The sequence below is a fragment of the Haliotis cracherodii genome, unplaced genomic scaffold (genome assembly GCF_022045235.1).
Source record: "Haliotis cracherodii isolate W230 unplaced genomic scaffold, xgHalCrac1.p SCAF_17, whole genome shotgun sequence".
Classification (NCBI taxonomy): domain Eukaryota; kingdom Metazoa; phylum Mollusca; class Gastropoda; order Lepetellida; family Haliotidae; genus Haliotis; species Haliotis cracherodii.
In genome coordinates, this window is record NW_027266272.1 from 18,253,111 (window position 1) to 18,277,999 (window position 24,889).

The 24,889-nt window shown below is 40.2% G+C and overlaps 1 protein-coding gene across 1 annotated transcript in view; it reads left to right on the forward strand.

Annotated features, from left to right (window-relative positions):
* Window positions 1-20,786, forward strand: part of LOC139464481 (formimidoyltransferase-cyclodeaminase-like) — a 29,552-nt gene extending 8,766 nt beyond the window's left edge. The window contains exons 2-13 of the mRNA XM_071246008.1: window positions 4,607-4,790; window positions 5,667-5,795; window positions 6,554-6,642; window positions 8,032-8,211; window positions 8,712-8,849; window positions 9,366-9,497; window positions 12,191-12,379; window positions 12,858-13,019; window positions 14,268-14,311; window positions 15,032-15,170; window positions 17,506-17,601; window positions 19,168-20,786. Coding sequence (XP_071102109.1) covers window positions 4,607-4,790; window positions 5,667-5,795; window positions 6,554-6,642; window positions 8,032-8,211; window positions 8,712-8,849; window positions 9,366-9,497; window positions 12,191-12,379; window positions 12,858-13,019; window positions 14,268-14,311; window positions 15,032-15,170; window positions 17,506-17,601; window positions 19,168-19,251 — 1,566 coding nt within the window. The 3' untranslated portion in view covers window positions 19,252-20,786. The remainder of the gene's footprint in view (window positions 1-4,606; window positions 4,791-5,666; window positions 5,796-6,553; window positions 6,643-8,031; window positions 8,212-8,711; window positions 8,850-9,365; window positions 9,498-12,190; window positions 12,380-12,857; window positions 13,020-14,267; window positions 14,312-15,031; window positions 15,171-17,505; window positions 17,602-19,167) is intronic.
* Window positions 20,787-24,889: the final 4,103 nt, after the last annotated feature.

The following is a 24,889-nucleotide window of genomic DNA, read 5'->3' on the forward strand; positions in this document are numbered from 1 at the left end:
ACCCAATCCCGTTAGTCACCTCTTACGACAAGCATAGTCACGTTTTATGGCATGCATGGGTTGGTGAATACCTATTTTAACCCGGATCTTCATGGGTAAAATATGCAAATAAAGGAATCTTTTATTAAATAATAAAACCAAATGATAGACAGGCTTGATGATAGTGATAGATAGTGGGATGGCACTTATCCAGATTCCTTGTCTCCAGAAACCTTTTGGATTTGGCAGAGAAAATGGCCCATTTACCAGGAATCAGGTTTCTAATGTGGAAGGTTATTTATGATTCAACATGGCTCTTTAACCATAACATGGTTCCCCTGTGAACAAGGCACTCAGTATGTGAGGATGCATGTTTAAAGGCCACACCTTGAGACATGTATAGATTCAACTGAACTTATACTCAGACTGTAATGTTCAGCACCCCATGCTTGCTGTAAAAGGTGACTATGCTTGTCGACAGAGGCGACTAACGGGATCGGGTGGTCAGGCGTGCTGACTTGGTTGATGCAATTGCATATATCGATGCTCATGATATCAATCGCTGGATTGTCTGGTCTAGACTTGATTATTTACAGACCGCTGTCATATAGCTGGAATATTGCTGAGTGCGCTGTTAAACAACAAACAAACAAAACAAACATTTGCATATTTAGGTCTTCAGCAACCCATGCTTTTGCCCTAAAAGGTGATTATGCTTGTTGTAAGAGAAGACTAACGGGATCGGGTGGTCAGGGTCGCTGACTTAGTTGATGCATGTCATCATATCCCAATTGGGTGACTTAATACTCATGATGTCAATCACTGGATTGTATGGTCTAGACTCTATTATTTACAAACCGCCATCATATAGCTGGAATATTGCTGAGTGTGGTGTTAAACAACAAACCAACCAACCAACCAATTGCAGGGCTCGATGTTCATGATATTAATCACTGGATTGTCTGGTCCAGACTCAATTATTTACAGACTGCCGTCATGTAGCTGGAATATTGCTGAACGCTGCGTTAAACAAAAAAACAAAAAACTAACAAACATGTGAAAAAATCATGTTCTCTTTAACTTTTTTAAAGTAGTATACATTGTCTATACTATAGGTTGGTCTGTATCAGCTGGTCATAGGTTGTGGAATAATTGCCAGCTTGGAATCAGTGTTGTCTTATCATGTTGACCTTGGAGTCAAGTGTGTGACTTGACATATTGATGCTAATGAACACAAACAAGCCTGGAGTGCTGGATGACATGGGTCAGCTATACTTGTCGAAACCTTGGTACACTTAGTGAAAACTCTGGTGTGAGATGCAGATGAAAGGCATCACTGAATTTTGAAAAATAAAATAAAATTTACTTGATTTACTTTTTTCATCAATAGTCAAATTAGAAAATAAGAGAGGTACAACTTTATGGATAACAACTTCTGGTTTATTTCATTTAACAATGTTACGATGTAGATTCTTTCACTGTTATTAAGGGGCGGTCGGGTAGCCTAGTGGTTAAAGCGTTCACTCGTAACGCCGAAGACCTGAGTTTGATTCGCGACATGAGTACAATGTGTGAAGCCCATTTCTGGTGTCCCCCACCGTGATATTGCTCGAATATTGCTAAAAGAGGCCTTAAACCATACTCACTCACTCACTCACTCATATATCTGTTCTGATAAGAATTGTGTAATTGAGACTTACTGTTTAATCGAGACCTGGCGTTTACCGCGAAGACCCGAGTTTGATTCCCAACATGGGTACAATGTGTGAAGCCCATTTCTGGTGTCCCCCACCATGATATTGCTGGAATATTGCTAAAAGCGGCCTAAAACTTCACTCACTAGCTCGCTCGCTCGCTCGCTCACTCACTCACTCACTCACTCACTCACTCACTCACTCACTCACTCACTCACACACTCACTCATATATCTGTTCTGATAAGAAGTGTTTAATCATGTTAATTGAAACTCAGTGTTTAATCGAGACCTGGCGTTTATTCAAGACCCAGTGTTTGTTCAAGTCCCAGCATTTGTTTCTGGTGTCCCCCGCCGTGATATTCCTGGAATAATGCCAAAAGCGGCGTAAAATCAAACTCACTCACTCACTCACCGTTATTAAGCTGGACTTGTTATCCATAGAGTTGTACCTTTTCTTATTTACTCCCCAACTTCTAGAATGCAACCTAAACAGTTAATAGTTAAACCTTTGACCATATTTATTATGTTTGAGACCAAACTGTATTTGCTTAGGGATGAGAATTGTGTCAAGGGTCACTTTCATGATGCTAGGACTTGGACAGTTAACTCGGGTACTCGGGTAGGATGGGTCCTGAGTAGGACCCGGGTACCCCCAGGACTACCGGGACCCGTGGTTCGTCACGTGATATATTGTTTAATGACGAAAACTCAGTGGTTACACTACAAGTTGCTAATGTTCCAATTTCCTTGACGATGCACACATTCCTTTTGACTTGTATATGAGTAAAGATACAGATTTGTTGTTAAATCTACCCCTGCTGGAACCATCAGCAACCAAGTAGTACACACTACAACAGAACAAATATAGATATAAATACACTTAGATATGACATCTGTTGTTCAAAGTAAACATTCATTTTATGACAGCTATTGCATGCCACCTGTTAACTATTAAACAATCAGAAGCCAAGTAATTTGCAATACCATAATAATCAATATTCCAGTTATATGAGGTAGTTTGCATTGTTCATTCATCAGGGGGTGTTTTCCCTTTCTTAATCCTACCGCCATGTCAGAATGATGAGATCTGATTAGTCCACGTGATCTTGATAAAATACTGTGTTATCCGTCTTGGAATGTAATAAATTTCTCAGCAGGGAATAAATCTCTTATACCCTGCCACTAGAAATGCAGGCTGCACATGGATTTCTGAGAGGCAGAATAAATCCCTTATACCCTGTTTCAATGCAAAAACTGCACGCTTTTCCCCAGTCAGTGGAAGTCACCTGACCTAGAACAAGTTAAGATCAGCTCAATTGAACAGCTGTTTTCAATCAATTTTGAATTTGTGTTAATTGTTTTACAATGTCACATTAAAACATGTCGGTCAGGTAAATTCATTTTTGCAGGATCACTTGGGGTACATGTTTTTTTTTGCGTGTTATGCCTCCAGATCGTGGTATAGAACGTAACGCGGGATGCATTAAACCCCTTGTGCCTCGAGTGATCCTGCTGCAACTTATATTGTCCTGCCTCTCCTCATGTATTGGGGGGCAGGATGGCACATTGGGGGAAATAAACCAAGGGCTTCCTGTTGCAAGGCTACTTGTGCTTAAACAACCTGGCTACTCTGTCGCCCAATTCAGTAATAAAATCTGCCATGGATATACCATGGAGAGTAATAGTTTCATAACTTTTCAATATTTGTACATGTACATTTTGGTGATTCTCATGGCTGCTCATTAACCAAGCAGCCAAAGTAAGCTTTTAACCCAGGTGGTTCCTTCTCATTTTAACATGACATTCAATGCATTATAATATTTATTATATACTTCAGTGTGAAAGACTAAGGTTTTCTGACGTTGAGAAGTTGAGAATAGGGATATTTTCATTGCAGTGAACATGACACTTGATATTTCACAACTCATGGTCATAAAGGGTTACCTCCACTCAAGTTGTCTCCCTTTATAGTAAGTGTCTTGCCCGTACACAAACTGTGGACGTCCTTTTGATGTTAGTTCCACATTGACAAGGCAAAATAATGACAGATGGTCGTTTATGGAGTTAATATCGCTTCTGGACGTTTGTTTTTCTCTTGAAAATGTTTCGTTATAAACTGTAGATTTCTCATTTTACTCATCAATTGAGACTGTTCGTTTCACAAAGCGCCATGTTTGTTACTTGTATTCCTTTGCTTCCAACAGCGGTCTTGTAGCTTTCAAGAATATTATTTTTTTAAGTTGATCTTGAACATAATCATATCCAAATGTATGATAAAGAATTTTTGTGACCCTAAATATTTTTTTAGACTTTTGTTTATATCATGTATATCTTTAAAGATTTTGCAAACTTGGAACTACGTTTTTAGTTGCAATTACAAGGGGTGGTGAAACATCCCTGCCTGTTGTGTAGGGAGAATTTATCTTCAAGGTTTTACATTTGTAATTTATAATAAATAGGATATACCATGTGTCGAGTGAAGTATCATTTTTCTCTCATCGATGAGATGAAATATCTTCTATAACACTAAGCTTTAAAGCTTCTTTAGCAAGGCTCAATGACTTGAGGGGGCACGGGTGGCCCAGTCGTCTAAGGCGCCGCGATTCGCTGTGAAGTGTTGCGTCCCTTGGGCATGTCCGAAACCTATGATTGTGGGTTCGAATCCTGGTTTGCCCCGATTATGTTTCTAGGTTTGTCAGCACCATACCCGTGCTCATGGGTTTCATCGAAGTGGTAAACGTCTGAGACCTGCATCACTTCGGGCTTTCCTCCCACATTAAGCTGACACCCTGTGATATAACTGGAATAATGTTAAAAGCGGCGTTAAGCCCGACTCACTCACTCAATGACTTCATTTCTGTAAGATGTGACTATATTGAATCAGATGGTCAGCCAGATGATACATTGCTTATTATTGGTCTTGTATTGCAGGTTATTGAAGCCATCGCATCTGCTATTGCCCAGACAGAAGGATGCAGCGTGCTGGATGTCGACCCAGGGATCTCCACCAACCGTACTGTCTACACCTTCGTCGGCAACCCAGTCACTGTGGTCGAGGGAGCTCTCAATGCAGCGCGGGCAGCTTACCATCTCATCGACATGAGGACGCATAATGGTAGCCTGACTTGAAGGCTAATTGGCAGTTCTAGTTTAATTCAAGATTTTTAAACACCATTTTGTTTGTTTACTATCTTAGATTTTATGATTCTGATCAGAACTTACTCATTGCCCTACTTATACAAGTCTCATAGTCACTCATTTTGTTTCTTTGTTTGTTTAATGCAGCACTTAGCAATATTCCAGCTGTATGACAGCGGTCTGTAAGTAATCGAATCTGAAACAGACAATCCAGTGATTGATGTCATGAGCATCAATCTACACTATTAGGATACAATGCCATGCTTCAACCAAGTCAGCGAGACTGACCACCCAATCCCGTTAGTCGCCTTTTACGACAAGCATGCAATGTCACTCGAGGATTGTTGTTCATAATATCAATCACTGGGTTGTCTGGTCTAGATTTACCTATTTACAGACTGCCGTCTTGAAGCTGGAATATTGCTGACTGTGATGTTTAACAAACAAACAAACAACTAAAACAACCAAATATATAATGTTAGGACATTGCATGCTTGTCGGGCAGTTAATGGAAGACCTCGGGCTTCTGCAAATGATAATGCCCTGAAAAATAGCGTTACCCTTATAATGTACACACTTAAAAAAAGAAGAAGTATTATTCAAGACTACAACAACTGCATTTTGACCCAGTCTTCTGAATGCATGAATTTACCGTACTTTATTCAGTAGATGAGCACCGCTGTACGGTAGCCATAGATGTCTACTTTTAGAAACATTTCAACTATTTTACAGAGGGATGTCCCCACACTTAACACAGTATGGAACTACCGTGGCATCTGTAGTTATTCAAGGCTACAAGAGCTGTAGTGACCCAGTCTTCCCAATGTGTGATTTACCGTTCTGTATCCTGTAGGTGAGCATCCTCGTATGGGCGCCATGGATGTGTGCCCCTTCATCCCCGTCCAGGACGCCACCATGGAAGACTGCATACAGTGTGCGCAGGAGTTTGCCGAGAGACTCGCAGAGGAGCTGTCTGTACCAGGTAGTCACTGTCTACAGGACACATTGTTTTCAGAGTTTACAGATTTTGTTTAAAAAGCTATGGTCAGTGGGTGGAAAAAAATGATAAAAGACATTTCAGATTCTTATTATCAACTATTGACCTAATTTGGACCTAATTTGGAGCAAATAGTTTGGTCATTGTTGTTATCAGTGACCTAGTTTGGAGCAATTTTCTTATAGTGGTCATTATTGTTGTTATCTACTAGTGACCTAGTTTGGAGCAATTTTCTTATAGTGGTCATTATTGTTGTTATCTACTAGTGACCTAGTTTGGAGAATTTCTAATTGTGGCAATCATTGTTGTTATCTACTAGTGACCTAGTTTGGAGAATTTCTTATTGTGGTCATTATTGTTATTATCTACTAGTGACCTGTTGTTATCTACTGGTGACCTAGTTTGGAGAATTTCCTATTGTGGTCATTATTGTTGTTATCTACTAGTGACCTAGTTTGGAGAATTTCTAATTGTGGCCATTACTGTTGTTATCTACTAGTGACCTAGTTTGGAGAATTTCTAATTGTGGCCATTATTGTTGTTATCTACTAGTGACCTAGTTTGGAGAATTTCTTATTTTGGCCATTACTGTTGTTATCTACTAGTGACCTAGTTTGGAGAATCTCTAATTGTGGCCATTACTGTTGTTATCTACTAGTGATCTAGTTTGGAGAAGTGTTAATTGTGGCCGTCACTGCTGTCTAACACCAATGGCCCATTGTGATGCCTGGTGATTGTTTCAGTCTACCTGTATGGCGAGGCAGCCAGAGATGACAGAAGGAAGAAGCTGCCCGACATAAGATCAGGGGAGTTCGAGGGACTCCTTACAAAGGTAGGCAACACATGTGTCTGACCAACTCCTCCAATCAGTGCCTTGTACTGCTAGGCCCAAATCAATTAACTGGTGGACTTTCATCCACAACACCTCACTACCCGTGAAGATTCCGGGGTAGAATAGGTCTTCAGCAACCGTCGTAAAAGGCGACTAACAGGATCGGGTGGTCAGGCTCGCTGACTTGGTTGATGCGCGGTCATCAATCCCAATCGCGGGGATCGATGCTCATGATGTCAATCACTGGATTGTCTGGTCCAGACTCAATTATTTACAGACCGCCGTCATATAGCTGGAATACTGCTGAGTGCGGCGTTAAACAACAAACCAACAACAACAACACAACACCTCACTATCAAACACCCTACATCAACTGATGAAACACTGTAGTCATAGTCTTCCCAAACATTAGTGCTTGATGGGAATCTGTTGACAGAAATGAACACAAATATCTTGATCAGTTTGTTGTATGCAATATAATACTAAAGAATACAAGATACTTCACACTTCATGTTTTGTTATCAATTTGGATGATTGATCCCTTGATCATTTTATTTCATTAAATTTATATGATAAAAAAATGCTTCCAGCATCACATTTTCGATAAATTTGGTTGAAAATCTAAAAATTAACAATTCATTTCTTGTTGCCTGCACAGGTGTGCTTGAGACAACTCAGAACTATGAACACCGTCAATGCTACATATGTTTCAGTATTAAAATCTGAATGACCAAGTCAACCAAGGTTACCACATTTCGAGCAACCAGAGTTTAGGTTCCACCTGAGTTAAACCAGTGTTAATCAAGGGGAGCTTAAGGCAGTACCGAAAATACAACACCTAAAATGCAACCTTGGTTATAATAATGGCTGCAGGGAGATTGAGAAACACAACAGCCATTGCTGTACACACAACTGTGAGAGGTTAACAAATGTTTCATGGCTTGACAAAGCTGCTTTTGTCCTTTTTCTATATAATACGTGTAAAACGACAAATTTCAAAATAATGGTTAGAGATGCAAGGTAGTCATCAAGGTTGCAATTGAAAGTATTTATATCAACAACATGGTTTATCCCATCAACACTACAACGACTACAATGACATACACAGCGTATGGCAAATAACAGATTTGTCTTCATTAGTGGTCTGATGAAGCATATTGTTTCATAAGTGTCACAGTTTAACTCTATAACCCCGTATTCCATGGCCATGTATGGAATAAATTTTCTTACACAAATTCTATTTTTTATACTATGTCTATCATTTTATAGATGATAGGGATGTACTTCTGAGATACACTGATAAATTGCTATTGCTGGCAATTATGAATAATAACCTTTATTGAACAAGTACAGGTAATTCTTGAATTTGAACTCTCCATTTGTCCACAGCTTCAGGACCCCGAATGGAAGCCTGATTTTGGTCCTGCAGACTTTGTTCCGTCTTGGGGCGCGACAGCTGTTGGCGCCAGGAAGTTCCTCATTGCATTCAACATCAACCTGCTGGGAACCAAGGAGCAAGCCCACAGGATCGCCCTCAATGTCCGGGAACAGGGCCGGGGAAAAGATCAGGTGAGGGCAGCAGATAGGAGCCCCGTCTGGACGGATGATTCAATATTCTTATTGGTGGGGGTTGGAAGTGGCTAAGGATTTAATTGAGAAAGAATATTTTTTCAGTCAGCTCTGAGTTTTTGAAAACATTTTGGGGAACAGATTTATATGTTTAAAAGACCAACATTTTCCAATTGAATCATGGGTTTTGCAAAAGTCCCAGACCTGTGTCCCTTTAGGCTTTCCTTCCACATCAGCTGATGCAACTTGATGTCCTGGCTATTGAAGCGAATCTCCAAATACTTGTAGTCTGTGTGATATTGGAGAGTGATGATGTATTTCAGCCAGGCCGACTGAGTGAAGTACTGGCTATTGAGGCAAATCTCCAGAAACATGTAGTCTGTGTGATAGTGGAGAGTGATGTATTTCAGTCAGGCCGACTGAGTGAAGTCCTGGCTATTGAGGCGATTCTCCAGAAACGTGTAGTCTGTGTGATATTGGAGAGTGATGTTGTATTTCAGACAGGCCGACTGAGTGATGTCCAGGCTATCGGCTGGTACATGGAGGAAGCAAACATGGCCCAGGTCTCCATGAATCTCACCGACTACGAGAAGACTCCTCTACATGTGGCCTACGAGGAATGTGCTAAAGATGCTGATGTAAGTAGACAGTTCCATATGGCTTACGATACCCCAAGTCTTACGATGCATTATGTGCCCTGAAACATCACCATATGGCTTACGATACCCCAAGTCTTAGAATAGTGGTAGAGCATCCGCCCAGAGAGCGGAAGGTCCAGATCCCTGGCCGCGTCATATCAAAAGATGTTAAAATATGGTACCCTGTTTGGTGCTCGGCATTAAGGTACTAAAACAAGGACTGGTCAGCTTGGGGGGAAGTATAATGTGTCTGAGTGGGGTATTCATGTTAAACTGCGACATGGTATCTCAGTGGGCTAGCACTATAAATCAGCATCAGTCCAGACTAGAACAAGCAGCCTCTCCCCTCCCCCCCCCCCCCCCCCCCCCCCCCCCCTTCACACACACGTGCATGCACGTCACTATATAAGTGCAATAATCTTGGACACAAGTATGATAAAATTTAATGAACTTTGAATATCAGTCTATAAACTGTGTGACGTAGGGATAACCCCGACATGATGTTGCTGTTCACAGGAGCTTAACTTGGCAGTGGTAGGCTCGCAGATAGTGGGCGTGGTCCCTCTGCAGGCGCTACTGGCGGTGGCTGACTTCTACATGGAGAAGGAGAACCTGTTTATACTGGAGGAGGACCAGAAACTCAGGCTGGTAAGACCATTTATAGCATACAATCCTTATGGGTTTGGTTTGGTTTGTTTGTTGTTTAATGCCGCCCTCAGCAAGATTCCAGCTATATGACCGTTTATGATGGCGGTCTGTAAATGATCGAGTCTGGACCACACAATCCAGTGATGAACATCATGAACATCATGAACATCGATCCACGCAATTGGCAATCTTTATTGAGGATTGAGTGTAAAACTTATTGATATTTGTGAGCCACCAGGAGAAGGGGGACCTTGTGGGTGCTAGGATACACTTGTGCTATGCTGTCATAAAGACGTTTGACGTCAACTAACTTCAGTGAAAATAGTCATGTGTGATGTCATGTATCTCTGTAATAAATATGAATTGAAACTTGAAATTGTAGTTTTGTGATCCGAAGATGCTGTAGTTTTAAAATATGATGAAAAATCAAAATGTGATTTTTCACCCATAAGGTCCCTTATCTCATGATTGGTAATTTGTGTATATTCATTAAGTGGGTCTCAACGTTTCCTGACTTGTAAGTTCATAGGATCTATTCTTGGTATCTTAAAGTATTGTTGATTTCAAGTAATGTTCTTTCAAGTGTTGACTGCCTCTGTGATCTAGTGGATAGAGTCTGTGCCCGGAGAGCTGAAGGTCTGGGGTTCAATCCACTGGGGGGCGGTCGGGTAGCCTTGTGGTTAAAGCGTTCGCTCGTCCGAAGACCCGGGTTCAATTCCCGACATGGGTACAATGTGTAAAGCCCATTTGTGGTGTCCCCCGCCGTGATATTGCTGGAATATTGCTAAAAATGACGTAAAACCATACTCACTCACTCACTCACTCAATCCACTGGCTTTGTTATACCAAAAGATGCTAAAAGATGGTATTTGTTGTTACCCTGCCTCTTTCTCAGCATTAACAGTATGATGACTGTACTAGTACAACCAGCCACACATGTACATACATGTGTGAGAGTAACTATGTTTCCCTGAACATTTGTATTGGTCGTATCGATATGAAAGGATTTTCGTTTCTTGAAATTTATTTCCCTCATATATAATTCCTGGTTTGTCGCTTCCACCAGAACACATGTTCAGGGGGGACATATTTATGCTCACACAATCACATCACTATGTGAGTTAAATAATCTTAGTTGAACATTAAACCCCATTTTACCACCACCACCAGCTTTACAAATGGTTACTTCTAGCCTCTACCTTTATTGTTATCTCTTGGGGGGTGGTTGGGTAGCCTGGTGGTAAAAGCGTTCGCTCGTCATGCCGAAGACCCGGGTTCGATTCCTGACATGGGTACAATGTGTGAAGCCCATTTCTGGTGTCCCCCGCCGTGATATTGCTGGAATATTGCTAAAAGCAGTGTAAAACCATACTCACTCACTATCTCTAGGGAGCACGGTGGCCCAGTTGTCTAAGGTGGCATAATTTGCTGTGCAGAGTTGCTTCCCTTAGGCACGCCAGAAACCTCTGATTGTGGGTTTGAATCCTGTTCGCCGATTAGGCTTCAAGGTTTGTCAACACCATACCCGTGCTCGTGGGTTTTACCGAGGTGGTAAACGTCTAAGACCTGCATAGCTTTGTGCTTTCTTCCCACATCAAGTTGACATACCGTCATATAACTGGAATACTTTTCAAATTATTATTAGATAGTCATTTTGGAGCTGAAAGTTAATAAATTTCGTGGTTTATGTTGACAGCCTGAAATGATACAAAAGTAGAGTCTGTGCATATTATACATGACAGATATATTTTCCAGAATTTAATTGCCCATAATTAAGGGTGCATACAACACACGAGTGCGTATTATACACGAATAAATACGTCTTGTGTACATTGATCAATTGGAATGGGTGCTAATTGGGATTGTTTTTGGGAAGTCTGCATTTTGGAGGTCTACGTTATGGGAGGGAACCGTTCACTTGCCAATATATTAGGAAATATCGCCGTGGCGCATATTAGAGCGGGGCACTTATTACAACGAATATGGTAAGCCACTAGTTCAAGCCCAAGTCTGGTAAAATTCTGTCTGGTGTACCAAACTTAGCTCTTAAGAATTCATATAATAATGCTAGATTCTACTAAAACGTATGCCGAGAGCCAGGTTCAGGCTAGTAGTCTCAATTTTATTTGGGCACAGAATGGTTCACTGGTTCAGGAGGAATAATCAGAATTGTTAACGTGTAAAGCTCTGGGGTAGAATAGGTCTTCAGCAACCCATGCTTGTCATAAGAAGCGACTAACGGGATCAGGTGGTCAGACTTGGTTGATACATGTTATTGTATCCCGATTGTATAGATCGATGCTCATAATTTTCTGGTCCAGACTTGATTATTTACAGACCGCCGTCATAAAGCTGGAAAGCAAACAAACTCTCAGAATTGTTAAAGCCATTAAACATGTTAAAGAAGAAGAGTTTTGTACCTTTTCATTGAGAACCAGTGACAGACAGTGGGCTGTTGACAAGCAGAATATGCTATTTCATGCTTCTCTAAAGACTAACATCTAGTCTCTGAAATTTTATAGAAATAAACAATTGTTAAATTATAGTTACATAATGTAATCAAAAGGAGCCAAGAGACTTACCAAATATTATAATTTATAGACTTGCATGGGCTGTATTAGATATATTTGTGTCAGGGTCTGTTTGACAGACTAGCTGCTCTACTCTATGTCTTGTTTCCTGCCCTTATTCAGGTTATTAACAGACTTGGATTGAACTCACTGGGCGCCTTCAGTCCCAAGGAGAGAATCATTGAGTACATGATCCGAGCTGATGAGGATGGGCCGCTTGTCAGCATGGATGTGAAGGATTTCATCATGACAGTCGGCTCCCGGTCACCATCCCCCGGGGGCGGGTCTGTGGCGGCTCTCTGTGCCTCTGTGGTGAGTACATAGGCTCAGTTATCTCAGTGACAGTCGGCTCCCGGTCACCATCCCCGGGGGCGGGTCTGTGGCGGCTCTCTGTGCCTCAGTGGTGAGTACATAGATGACACTGGGGCTCAGATATCTCAGTGACAGTCAGCTCTCAGTCACCATCCCAGGGTGGGGGGGTGGTTGTCTGTGCCTCTGTGGTGAGTACATAGATGACACTGGGGCTCAGTTATCTCAGTGACAATCGTACCCCTGTCACCATCCCTGAGGTGGGCCTGTGGCGAGTCCATGGATGACACTGAGGCTTAATTATCTCTAAGATCCTGGTAAGATCCCCCCCCATGGGTACATTGTATAAAGCCCAGTTCTGATGTCTCCTGTCTTGATATTGCAAGACTATTGCAAAACATGGCATAAACATGATAAAACCTGACTCACTTCAAACTACAACTGACTGACAATTTAAATTGGAATTTTGTGTTTGACCCAGGGAGCAGCCCTAGGTGCAATGGTTGGATTCTTGACTTACGGGAACCGCAAGTTTGCCGACCTTGACGCTCAGATGAGGAAGCTGATCCCTCCTGTGTACACCGCCATGAAGGACCTCATCCCCTTCATCGACGCTGATGCAGGAGCATTTAGTGAATACATGGTCAGTTTTGAAGCATCACTAACGTTGCATGGTGGAGACGCGTAGATTCTGTCATCATTCACATCATAAGAACACCATCTTAGATATACCATACAGATTTTTGGACACTGAATGTTTCAACAGCAACCCAACAAGTGTGTTTCTGTGTGTGTGTGTCTGATGGTGAGTCTCTGTCTGTGTGTGTGTGTCTGTCTGTCTGTAGGTGGGTGTGTTTGTTGTTTTTCGCCTCTTTTAGCCTCTGTCTGGGTGTATTTGTACAGACATCTTAACTGACTATAAAAGTCCAGTTTCCATCCTTGCCGAACTAGGCTGGTATTGTGGTGTTACATTTTGGCTGGACTAACGAGTCTATGCATAGTCCAATCAAATTCACGCACTGAAATCGAAATCTGGTTCGTAAACTGTCATGCAGATTTCGGTTGATTGCACGATTTGCACAGCATGTCCACCGCCAACTCGTTGTCAACAGATATTTTCCAAATCTTTTCATGTTTTTAATCAAGGTGCTCACGTGATTTGAAGCACTTCCCGTTGTAAGACCCGTTTTCTCACAATATAGATCTTGATTGTAGTTACTGGGCGCCACCTTTTTGTTCGAAGCTAACGCAAGTGATGCGAGAGGTGGAATCTGATTGGCCCATAGGAGAGGCATAGAAGGGACTTAACTCGTAACTGCCACTGGTGGCGCTACGATCGAGCTCAGGAATTCCAGGCTAGTTCGGCAAGGGTCGAAACTGAACTTTTAAAGTCAGTTAACTCTCTTGCCTCGGGAAGATGTAGTACAGATAGACAAGATAAATAAAAAATATTTGAATTTCACAAAGATTGTTTGAAAGGTTTAAATTTGGCAATGAGTTGTTTTTATGTGAAAAATATGGGAATTATCTTTGAAAATTTCTTGAACTGTGACACAATGTGGCTTTATGTTGGCGATGCAATGAAGGGAGACCACTCTTACTTTGCATGTCATACCATTATAATTCTTCCAAAACTTCTACCTCTATTACGTATATGCCATATATCTTGCATTTTTACTTCCATCATACTAACTAAAATTTTCAGATTTACACCAGACGTCCTCTTTCACTTTTCATGTCATACCATTATGTTTGTGGTGTGTACAAGATTTGTGATCATAATCAAACAAGTATTCATCGTTGCATATATTTTGTGAGTTGTCTCTATTTGTCCAAATAGTTCATGAAAGTTGTTTAACTTTGACCACGTTTCCATACTTTTCTGTTACAGCTGGCTGTTAAACTCCCACATAAGACAGAAGAAGACTCCCAACTGTAAGTCAAACTTTATGAACATTGTTGGAATGGAATGATTATCTTACAAGTAGTACAATATTATCTATGGATGCAGCAATTCCATTATTATGTTCCTATGATTCATTGAGTCAGCTTCTTACGTAGCTGGAAATTTGTAAAGGGTCTTTAATTTTAGACAATAAAAATGACTCACACGAAGGATTAGGCTTAAAAAATAAAAGAAATGGTTCTGAGGCAATGGCTTTTGAAAATATAGTTTGGGAGGGTAGGTGCATTTTTGTTGTTGTTGTTGTTGGTGGGTTTTTTTGGGGGGGAGGGTGGGTGGGCGTGTTCATCTATAATGTAACAAAAGAAACAGTTGTGTACAATCAACCTCGAAAAGGGCCTCCTTACATAAATGTATTCTTGGTGAGCTGTTTCACTACCATTGGACTTAGAATATTTAAGGATTTTGGGGTGGGTGGGGGTGGGGGGTAAAAATGGGAATATGAGCGAAATGTGGGGTGAACTTTATGATGGTGCTGGCGGTGCCTGAGAACCAAGACTTCTTTTTTTTAGCCTTAAGAATGATGCCCCAATCCCCCAGAAACATTTCCTTTTTTCAGGCTTATTTTTTGCTAAATCCACTATCACTGACCCATGACCCAAGAGGGCTACAAAAGCGAAAGCCAGTTAAAGACGAGATACAGTCACTCTATGTTTAGTAGTAAAACTTATGTCAAGCTTGTTGTTTTGCAGTCGTGAGATCGCCATGCAGCGTGGCCTGCTGACCGCTGTCCAGGTGCCCATGTGTGTGGCACGGATTGTCAACTCTCTCTGGCCACACCTCACTGAGATCGCCAAGATCGGAAACATCAACTGCAGATCAGACTTGCAGGTATTAATGGAGCCAACAAGCTTCTACAGTCCTCACATGTTATGTCCACTGTTCCATATCCACTCTAGGTCAAGAGACCGCCTCTGTGGTCTAGTGGTAGAGCGTCCGCCCGGAGAGCAGAAGGTCCGGGGTGCGATCCCCACAGCGTCATATCAAAAGACGTTAAAACATGGTACTTGTTGTTACCCTGTCTGAAGCTCGGCATTAAAGGGCTAAGCAAGGACTGGTCGGCTCGGAGTCAGTATACTGTATCTGAGTGGGGTATTCATGTTAAACTGCAGCATGGCATCTCAGTGTGCTGGCACTACAAATCGGCATCAGTCCGGACTAGTACAAGCAGCCACACACATATACACATGTGCAAGCATGTCGCTATATAAGTGCAATAATCTTGGACGCGATGTTAAACCCAATCTCATGTCACTTACCCAGGGTGACACCACACCTTGTGACACTTGTGTTTCCTGTATATGATCGGATCATTAACTGCTAGATGCGTAGCCATCTTAATATTTGAGATAGCAAAAATATGAATTGGTGAAATGAAGGATGTGTGTGTTCTTGAGCCAATGAGATGTCAGCTTTCTAAAATGATTACTTTACATCCTCGATTCAGGAATTTAGTTTTAGTGAAATCCTCAGAGAACTCAAGTATGCCCTCAGTCTTAGTCCCTTTCAGGTGTAAGGATGTATTCACAAGAGTATTATAGCAAGACCTCAATATTGTTTATTCTGAACCCCTCAATTATGTTCATTTACAAGGTACAGAAATCAAATATTCTAATCTGAATGGTTTGCTCACTCATGACAAGAACTTAGAAGCCTTGGTGCTGATTGGCTGATTAGAATAACACACACACACACACACCCCCACCCCCACCCCCCCACCCCCACCTGGGCACCCTATTTAGTGGTTCTCTGATCTCCGTGCCGCAAGGTATCCTAGTAGAGTAAAACAAGAGTTGTCGAAGCATCATTGGTACGATTGCCATTTAGCCCGCTATTTTAGCTAAAAAAATAATAGTCTTGGTTCTCAGGCAGCGCCTGCATCATCATAAAGTTTCAGGTTTATTTCCATTTTGCCAAAAATAAAAAAGTGATAACACTTAAAAACAGTGGGTTCCAATATAGCACACAGTTACTTCCCTTTACATGTGCTCTGCTTAATGCGCATCTCGTGTTATGGTAATGGCGGCAATAGGAGTTTGTATGCTTGTGTATGTTGGGAGGTCCTTTCCCAGTTGATGGTACACAACTGTGTATTTGTTTACATACTAGTTTGAACAAGCCAAAAAAGAACAAAAAACAACTGCCCGCCCACACTATGTTTTCAAAAATCATTGCCTGAAAAACAATTCTTTTATTTTTCGATGCCTTAAGGGGCTACCTTATTGTATTGTGAAAGTGCAAACTTTTCCCCAAAAAAACAGCTGTTTAGAAGTGGGTGCACATAATACAATGAGTTGTTTTTTTGTTTTTTCCCCCAACACAGTGACACTGGAAATACCAAATCTGTACCGAAGTTTGCAACTTAATCCCGTACCCTGACTGGTTTCAGAATGTGTTCACTGTGTATCTGGACTAAAGTTTGTAATCTATTTCATTAATTGTATTCAAAATGTCATTCAAAATTGATTACATTAATTGCACCTGAGGCAAGATGAAAATATATTTATTGCACATAATACTTGAAAAATATGTTTTTCCAAAATACTCCCATCCCCTGGAGCAGTGTTTGATAAATGAATTTGCCAGGCTGCCATTCAACCCAAAGACTTTAGAAGCTGCAGGACCTGGCTAAACTCTTCAGGACCTCATTTAAAATAACTGCAGCTTGTTGTGACAAATAAATTGACACCTAAATTCACTGCAGGCTATATGTATTAGGGCTGGGACTAGTCCAAATTTACTACCCGGGTACCCGCCCCCCTATTACCCTACCCTACCCGGGTACCCACTGTAGGTCTCAAGAGATGTTTCAAACTGTCCGTTTGGTAACTTTTTTTAGCATAGCCCTGTTCCAGATAATTTTAGCCATTTGACAATATATCACGTGAATAACCAGGGGTCAGGGTAGTCCTGTAGGTACCCCGGACCTACTCAGTACCCACCCGACCCGGGTACCCGAGTTACCCGTCCCAGCCCTAATATGGATCCATTCAAATTTGAAACTACAGTCCCAACACGAGATCTATCTGCTATGGGCTTACCGGTAGGCTCTTATGTCGAACACTGCAGTAGAGGGGGGTGTGCATTATGCTTGGGTATGCACTGTACTCCAGAAAATATGGCAATCATGTGATCTGCAATAAAATGCCTTGTTTGTGGTATTCAGGTGGGTGTGCGAGCGCTGGAGACAGGCGTGTGGGGCGCCTACTATAACGTGAAGACTAACCTGAAGGACATCAAGGATGAGGCATTCAGAGAAAAGGTACAACTGCAGTTCTTCATTGGAGGCGATTTAGAAGAACATCGTATCAGAGAATGGTTTGGGGAGGGTGTTTTGGAAGAGGTATTTTCCACTCTCAAGGAAACTGATTGAGAATCTCACTGAGTGTCTTTTGATATCAGAATAGGAACACGATTTCATCCATGTTAGGACTCTTAGGTTTAGAATTTGCCGAGGCATTTTGAACCTTTTCGTCAAGTGTTGATATGATTCTTAGCTCAGAGCAGCCATATTGAAAAACTTGTTTTGGGCCATTTATTCAGCCAAGTTTTCTTCAACATGTGATGAAGTTTGGTGTATGTTTTGTAAGTAGCAGGCCGTATGACATGTGGGCTGTTTTTCACAATATTTTAAATTTTGACCTTACTTTGACTTTTCTGTTATTGACCTACCTCTTGAAATCAAGATGCATAGTTGGGTCTTGTTTTCCTGTTTTTAGTTCATGGTCGTCAGTTTTTATGCAATAATATTTGTCAACATTTGAAAGTGGCGTCTTTGTTGACATCATAAACTGTTGACTACCATATATGACTGTAGATAAGCTGGTCTCATAGATAAGCTGAGGCATTAACTTGGTCCTTGAAATCTGTATCAAAATGTTATGTGCGGTAGATAAGCCGGACCATCAACCTAAAACTATGTCTCGTCATAATCTTTCATCGGAAATAGAATAGCAACAAGTCCGTAGTGAATTACGCCAGTTAATCGTGTCCTTACACCATCAGTAATAAAAAGTGTTAAATGGTATATCTGGACTCATGTTTGTAATCTACGTAACCTATTTCATTTATTTTTATCAAACTTTCAATCAATGATATTTACGTTAATTTCGGTGTCCATCCGGTACTTACAACTTCCGTTTGCCCCGTTCCGTAAGGTCCCGGACTCACTGTTATGAAGTTGAAATGGTAAGTCATCATGTCTAGTGATGTTTAATCGCAAATTTCACATTTTCATTGACAAAGTTTGTTATAGCGTTGTTCATTCACCTGAAGCGATATGATGTAGTTTTTTTACCACCGGAAAAATAGTTTGATGAAAGTGTAACCCGTACATAAGCTGACCCCATTTCTACAGAATCTTTTTCTGGTCCTCAAAATTCGGCTTATCTACAGTCATATACGGTACATACCCAGGGAGACCGCCTCCGTGGTCTAGTTGTAGAGCGTCCGCCCGGGGAAGGTCCGAGGTTCGATCCCCCACCGCGTCATACCAAAAGACGTTAAAAGATGGTACTTGTTGTTACCCTGTCTGGCGCTCGGCATTAAGGGGCTAAAACAAGGACTGGTCGGCTCGGAGTCAGTATACTGTGTCTGAGTGGGGTATTCATGTTAAACTGAGGTATGGTATCTCAGTGAGGTAGCACTATAAATTGGCATCAGTCCGGACTAGTACAAGCAGCCACACAAACACACACATGTACATGCACGTCGCTATATAAGTGCAATAATCTTGGACGCGACGTTAAACCCCATTTCACCTCACCTCACATACCCAGGGATGTGTTGTGGCACTGTTTTATAAAAAACAAACTGTTCTATTTTTCAGACTGAGAGTGAAATCAATGAAGCAGTGAAGACAGCCCAGACAGGCTGTGCCGACATTCTCAAGATTCTAGAAGAACGAGAATAGGAAAATCAGTCACAGAATAGACACACCAAACTTTATGAAATAGCTATCAGTTTCCACAATAGTGATATATTCAGGCAGTATTTCAAACTGTTGGCGCTGCATGCAGGAAGTCAACAGTACAGGAAGGTTCATCAGTATTAGTAAGACATGACAAGCAGGACTGTAGCGCTACATCGTCATGTCACCCATGTAGTCCATGATACACGAGAATAGGGGCCCATTCCTCAAAGCAATTGTAGCTCTAAGGTGTGTATAACTCCCATGGGGTGGTCGGGTAGCCTAGTGGTTAAAGCGTTCGCTCGTCACGCCGAAGACCCGGGTTCGATCCCGACATGGGTACAATGTGTGAAGCCCATTTCTGGTGTCCCCCGCCGTGATATTGCTGGAATATTGCTAAAAGCGGCGTATAACCATACTCACTCACTCATTTGTAACTCCCATACTTTAACATAGGCATACGACTGTTGTACTTCTACAATCGCTTTGTGGAACGTACCCTAACCACTTCAACCAAGTCATCTTTGCAGTACTGCTGTTTTAAGGGTGTCTGCTGGTCAGTATTAAAAATGTTTAATTTTTTTTCTAAGCTACAGTAAACTATGTTTATAACAAACTCCAAGGGACCAGTAATTTTAGTTCGTTATAACCAGAGTTTGTTATGAGCATTTCGACTGAATTTCCTCACTTTTGTCAGCGCGTTTTAAAGACAGAATATATCCACTTCAAAGGCTACAGCCCAATCACATTTTTACTATTGTTAATTGGGGAAGTAAAACGAAGACAAGGTGCAAGTATTTGATCCAGATAATCACTTGCTTTCAAATTGTTTACTGACATTTTGAAAAGTCGCATGTGGCCGCGGATGTTTTGATAGGCTGATTAGTGACACACGAGCAGCTCAGAGATAAACAGTTCATTATTAACATAAACATTGTCGTTCACAGAGTACACGTGGGTCCACAAAGTGAGTTCGCTACATCAGTTATTTACGTTATAACCATGTTCGTTATATCCATCAATTTTATGTCATAAAATAAGCAGATCTGTCGGTTCATTATAAGTGTGTTCACTATAAACATAGTGTACTGTATTTATTTCTAAAATCTCTATTTTGTCTAATTGGCCAAATAAAAAGAGAAGGGTTGGTGTGCTTCTTATTCTGCTAGGTGCAATCGCCATCCAAATTACTGTTCAAATTTTGAATCAAGAACTTTGTCAAAATATTTTTTTAACATGGCCTGGAAAGGAAATCGCCATTTTGAAACTACGGCCATAAAGTTTGAGAAAGCTGCTTCCTGATTGGCTAATGTTGACTTCCTGTTACACATTACATTGGTTGGTCAAAGTTCGTGAAAGGTAGTTCTAACGAGCAGTAATGGGATGTCCTCTCATCTTTGTGTAGCAGAAGCAAGCATGAGGATCAGATTTTAATAAGATTGGGTGCAGTTGTTAGCTATTGTGTCAAATTCACACTTTACTACTGGGGATATGGGAAGTCATTTAATGTTTTAATAGATTCACATTAAAGTAAATAGTATTTACCGTATTCGACGTAATAAGCGCCCCGCTCTAATAAGCGCCCACGGCGATATTTTCTAATATATTGGCTAGTGAAAATCCCAATTAGCACCCCTTCCGATTGATCAATGTACACATGACTTATTTATTCGTGTATAATACGTATGTTATATGCATTCTTAATTATGGGAAATTATATTCTGGAAAAAATATATATCTGTCGTATATAAACATTTCAGGCTGTCAGCATAAACTTCGAAATTTACGATCTTTCAACTCTGTTGTTTTTAACCGAAATAATATTCTAATAAGAGCCCCCTATTTCTAATTTTGAGAGCGTCCAGGGCGCTTATTATGTCGAATACGGTAATAGCATTTAAGTTTTAGAATGTTTTAACCAAGTGAGATAGTTCTCCCATGCTTGAAGTCATACACAATGTGTAAGTGGGAATTAATGCTCTTTTTGTTTAAATAATTGTTTAATGATTTGAATTTTAGTTTACCATTCTTGGCTTCACTGCTTAACATCAGCGATAGATTGACTTACATAATATCAGTGGAACACTCCTGTACACATACCAGCAGATGTCCTTAACAGCAGGGCTTTGATACGATTTATGTATATATTACTGCAAGCGCCATGACACTGTCTCGACACAAGTCCAATACAACTTTGATGATGTCTTAGCAACTGGATCAACAAGGTCACTTTGTATGCAGTTTTACCTGTAGCAGCTTAAGTCTTAAGTTTTAGACCAAATACAGTATTCGCCGTTTTAAGTACCCTTTCCGAAAATTGACAAAAGGCCGCTCTTATTTAAACCATTTGCAACAAGTTAAATTTAATGTCAGAGATTGAGTTGTGGTGAATAAAATTAAATGTGATGAAACTAAAAGTTTTTGATAATAGTTATAAGGAAATTATATTCCCTTTCTACACTACTGTTTCCTGTCAATATCTGTAATATACACAAAATGATGACTGTCATGAAAATTTTTGGTCTGAGTAGGAGCTGATCGTAAAGTTTATTTGCAGATTGGTCTTGAAGTGGGTCAGGGGGCACTTATAGGAGCAGGGCGTTTAATACGGCGAATACTGTAACAAGGTTCAGATCTCGGTTCATGGACTTCAACATTTTCTACCTTTTTCACCTTTTGTATTGCACTCTAGCGTAGCACTGGGTTTAAATCATCTCTTGGTTGTATACCAAGGAGCTCGTCCAACCTGATCAGATTACACTTGTCAATCCTGAAATTCACAAAATATTTTTGAATTTCAAATCTGGAGTGATCAAAATCCAGTGTTAATGTACAAATTAGTCTAAAAAGGCGTTATAATGCAGCAGCATGTTTATGAAGAATTGATAGGGCAGTAAATTCTGAGGTCCTCCCACTTATCAGATGTTTTGGTGTAGTGAACTGGATACCCCTTGAACTCAGTGCAACACATCAGTCTGATATGACATGTATATCCTGGTTTGTATAGCAGACGTTATGTTTATTAGGAGCAATATTACATCTAAAGAATGGTTTATATTCCACATGGGGATTACCCCACAAACATCACCACCCTAGTCAATGGTTTCAAGTTTTAAATGTCTGTTATTGTTGAAAATGACTGTTAAGGATAGGTGTGATTTGATTTCATGATCTCGTGATTTCATGTGAGGTTCAGGAGGTGCAGGGAGGAGATGTGACTCTGGTGACATTTATTACACACCTGGAGAATCATGCCTTGTCTCATGGCGTTTACTGTTTGTCAAACTCACATGACCTTTGGAAATCATCCATTATCTGTGGTTGGTCCTGGCGAACACTGACTCCTCCATTGGATTAAAAAGACAAATCTGGTATGACTGAATGGTTGAAATGGATTAAATTTTTAAGTGTTTTATAGCAAAAATGAATTTCATCAACTTGCAGCTTGAACTGCTGCAAAAGTATGCTGATTTAAAATGCTTTAGTTTGATTTCGGTTGAAATCCGTAATTAATCAAAACAATATGCACTTTCGCATTTAATCACATCCGATAAATCATTATTTCTCTATTTTTCGTACGGCACATCCAAATAGCACATTGTATGGATGGAGCACACAAGAAATCTTCACTACCATGGAGTACTGTCTGTGGAAGACCTGTCAAGGTACCATATACACCATATGATCATAGGGTAATTTCTCACTGGATATAGGCCTTAAGCTGGGCTTGTTATATGTCATCCACTACTCTCATTGAATATGTAAAGAAAAATTACTTATTGATGAAACAAATACACCCCATAAATCAATGTACCGTATTCAACGTAATAAAGGCCCAGCTCTAATAAGCGCTCACGGCGACATTTGCTAATATATTGGCAAGTGAACAATCCCAATTAGCACCCCTTCCGATTGATCAATGTACACAAAACTTATTTATTCGTGTATAATACGCACTCATGTGTTATATGCACCCTTAATTACGGGCAATTAAATTCTGGAAAAATATATCTGACCTATATAAACAGTCAGGTCAAATTTATCTTTCAACTCTGTTTTTTCCACCAAAATAATATTCTAATAAGAGCCCCCTTTTTCTAATTTTGAGAGTGCCCTGGGCGCTTATTACGTCGAATACGGTATTAGTATTGATTGTGAGGTAGATCTACTGTTTAGGCATATTATCCTTGCATAGGAATAAGTAAAAATCAGAGCTTCAGGCTAACAGTTATAAATGAAGTTTTAATCAAGGTCAAGTTTGTTAAAACAGCTTGTCAAGATTATGGTTTCTATAACCAGAGTATTTTGGAAAAAGGTTTTAATATTAAGTTAAAATGTGGTTAATCTAATTCTATAAGGTTCTGGGTTGAAATATGAAATGGACATGAGAGGGGTGATTGTACTGGGTGAGGCATCGACCTACAAGGTCAAAAGGTTAAGGTCGAGGTCAAAAGGTTAATGATTCTATTTCTCTTAGTGACAACTTCTCACCAGCAAAGGGGAATTAGCAGGATCTGGTCTTGTAATATAAGTGCCAGAAATCAAATGAAAAGACGGAATAGATAATCAGCCTTGAAGTGACCAAATGTTGTATGAATTATTGCTTGATTTGAATCTGATTAAGGATCTCTACGTAAATAGAATTTATAATATTTTCTCATTTGTATGATACATATGTACAGGTAATCATTCCAGGAAGCCATTGTTTGCTTTTTGTTGGTTTACAAAATGTTTGGCCTAAACTTCTATGTAGGTGGTACGAAAAAACAGATTTTCAACTTCCAGATTAGTACTGTTACTAATGAATGAAAAACGAACGTATGTCACGCCATCAGGAAAGTATGTTTGTGAAACAATACAGTGAGTTAATGGATTGGTTGTTTTGTGTGAAAACAAATATATATTTTTTTGTCATATTGTTCACCATTTCTTACAAACTGTAGTAAAAAAACGTGTTATTTTTTTTATTTCCCCTAATTGTAAAACAGTCGACCCATTTCAAACATCATTATATTTGTTTTTTAATTTCATTTTTTTTATGATTTGGTTTTATAAACCAACTAAAATATAAAAAGGCCTTAGAGTTTGCTCCCCTGAAAACTCTCTTTGTTGTACGTGGAAACAGAAGTCCTGACTCGATCACTGCATCACAAGATCATCTTTTGAAGCCTCCAAGTATCTGTACTTGCAGGACTTTGCATATGTTACGCTATCAATATTATCGATAAATAATAATATGAAAAATAACTGATAATTTATTCATTGTGTGCCAGAATTACATACAGTGTTTGTGTGTATGATCATTCTTGTTTTCCTGAAGGATGCTATGTATACCTGTGTGCGAGTTTCTTGACCTACTTAGACTAGCAACACTAGAATAGTTTAGAATATGCTTCAAACAAATTCAGAAATATACTTAAAGGACTGTTGAATTTGTTTGACTTATTAATGATTGTTGGTACAGGGATAGAGATTAACAAAGATAACTCCAAGCTAAAATAGTGACAGCTTCCTGGAACAGCCCCTAAAATGTTCAAAGTTCTACCAGCCCTTAGGATTCCTTGAACAGTATTGGAATTGGTTTGAGATAAGGCTTAAAAAATGAAAAGAATTGGTTCTCAGGCAATGGCTTTTGAAAATA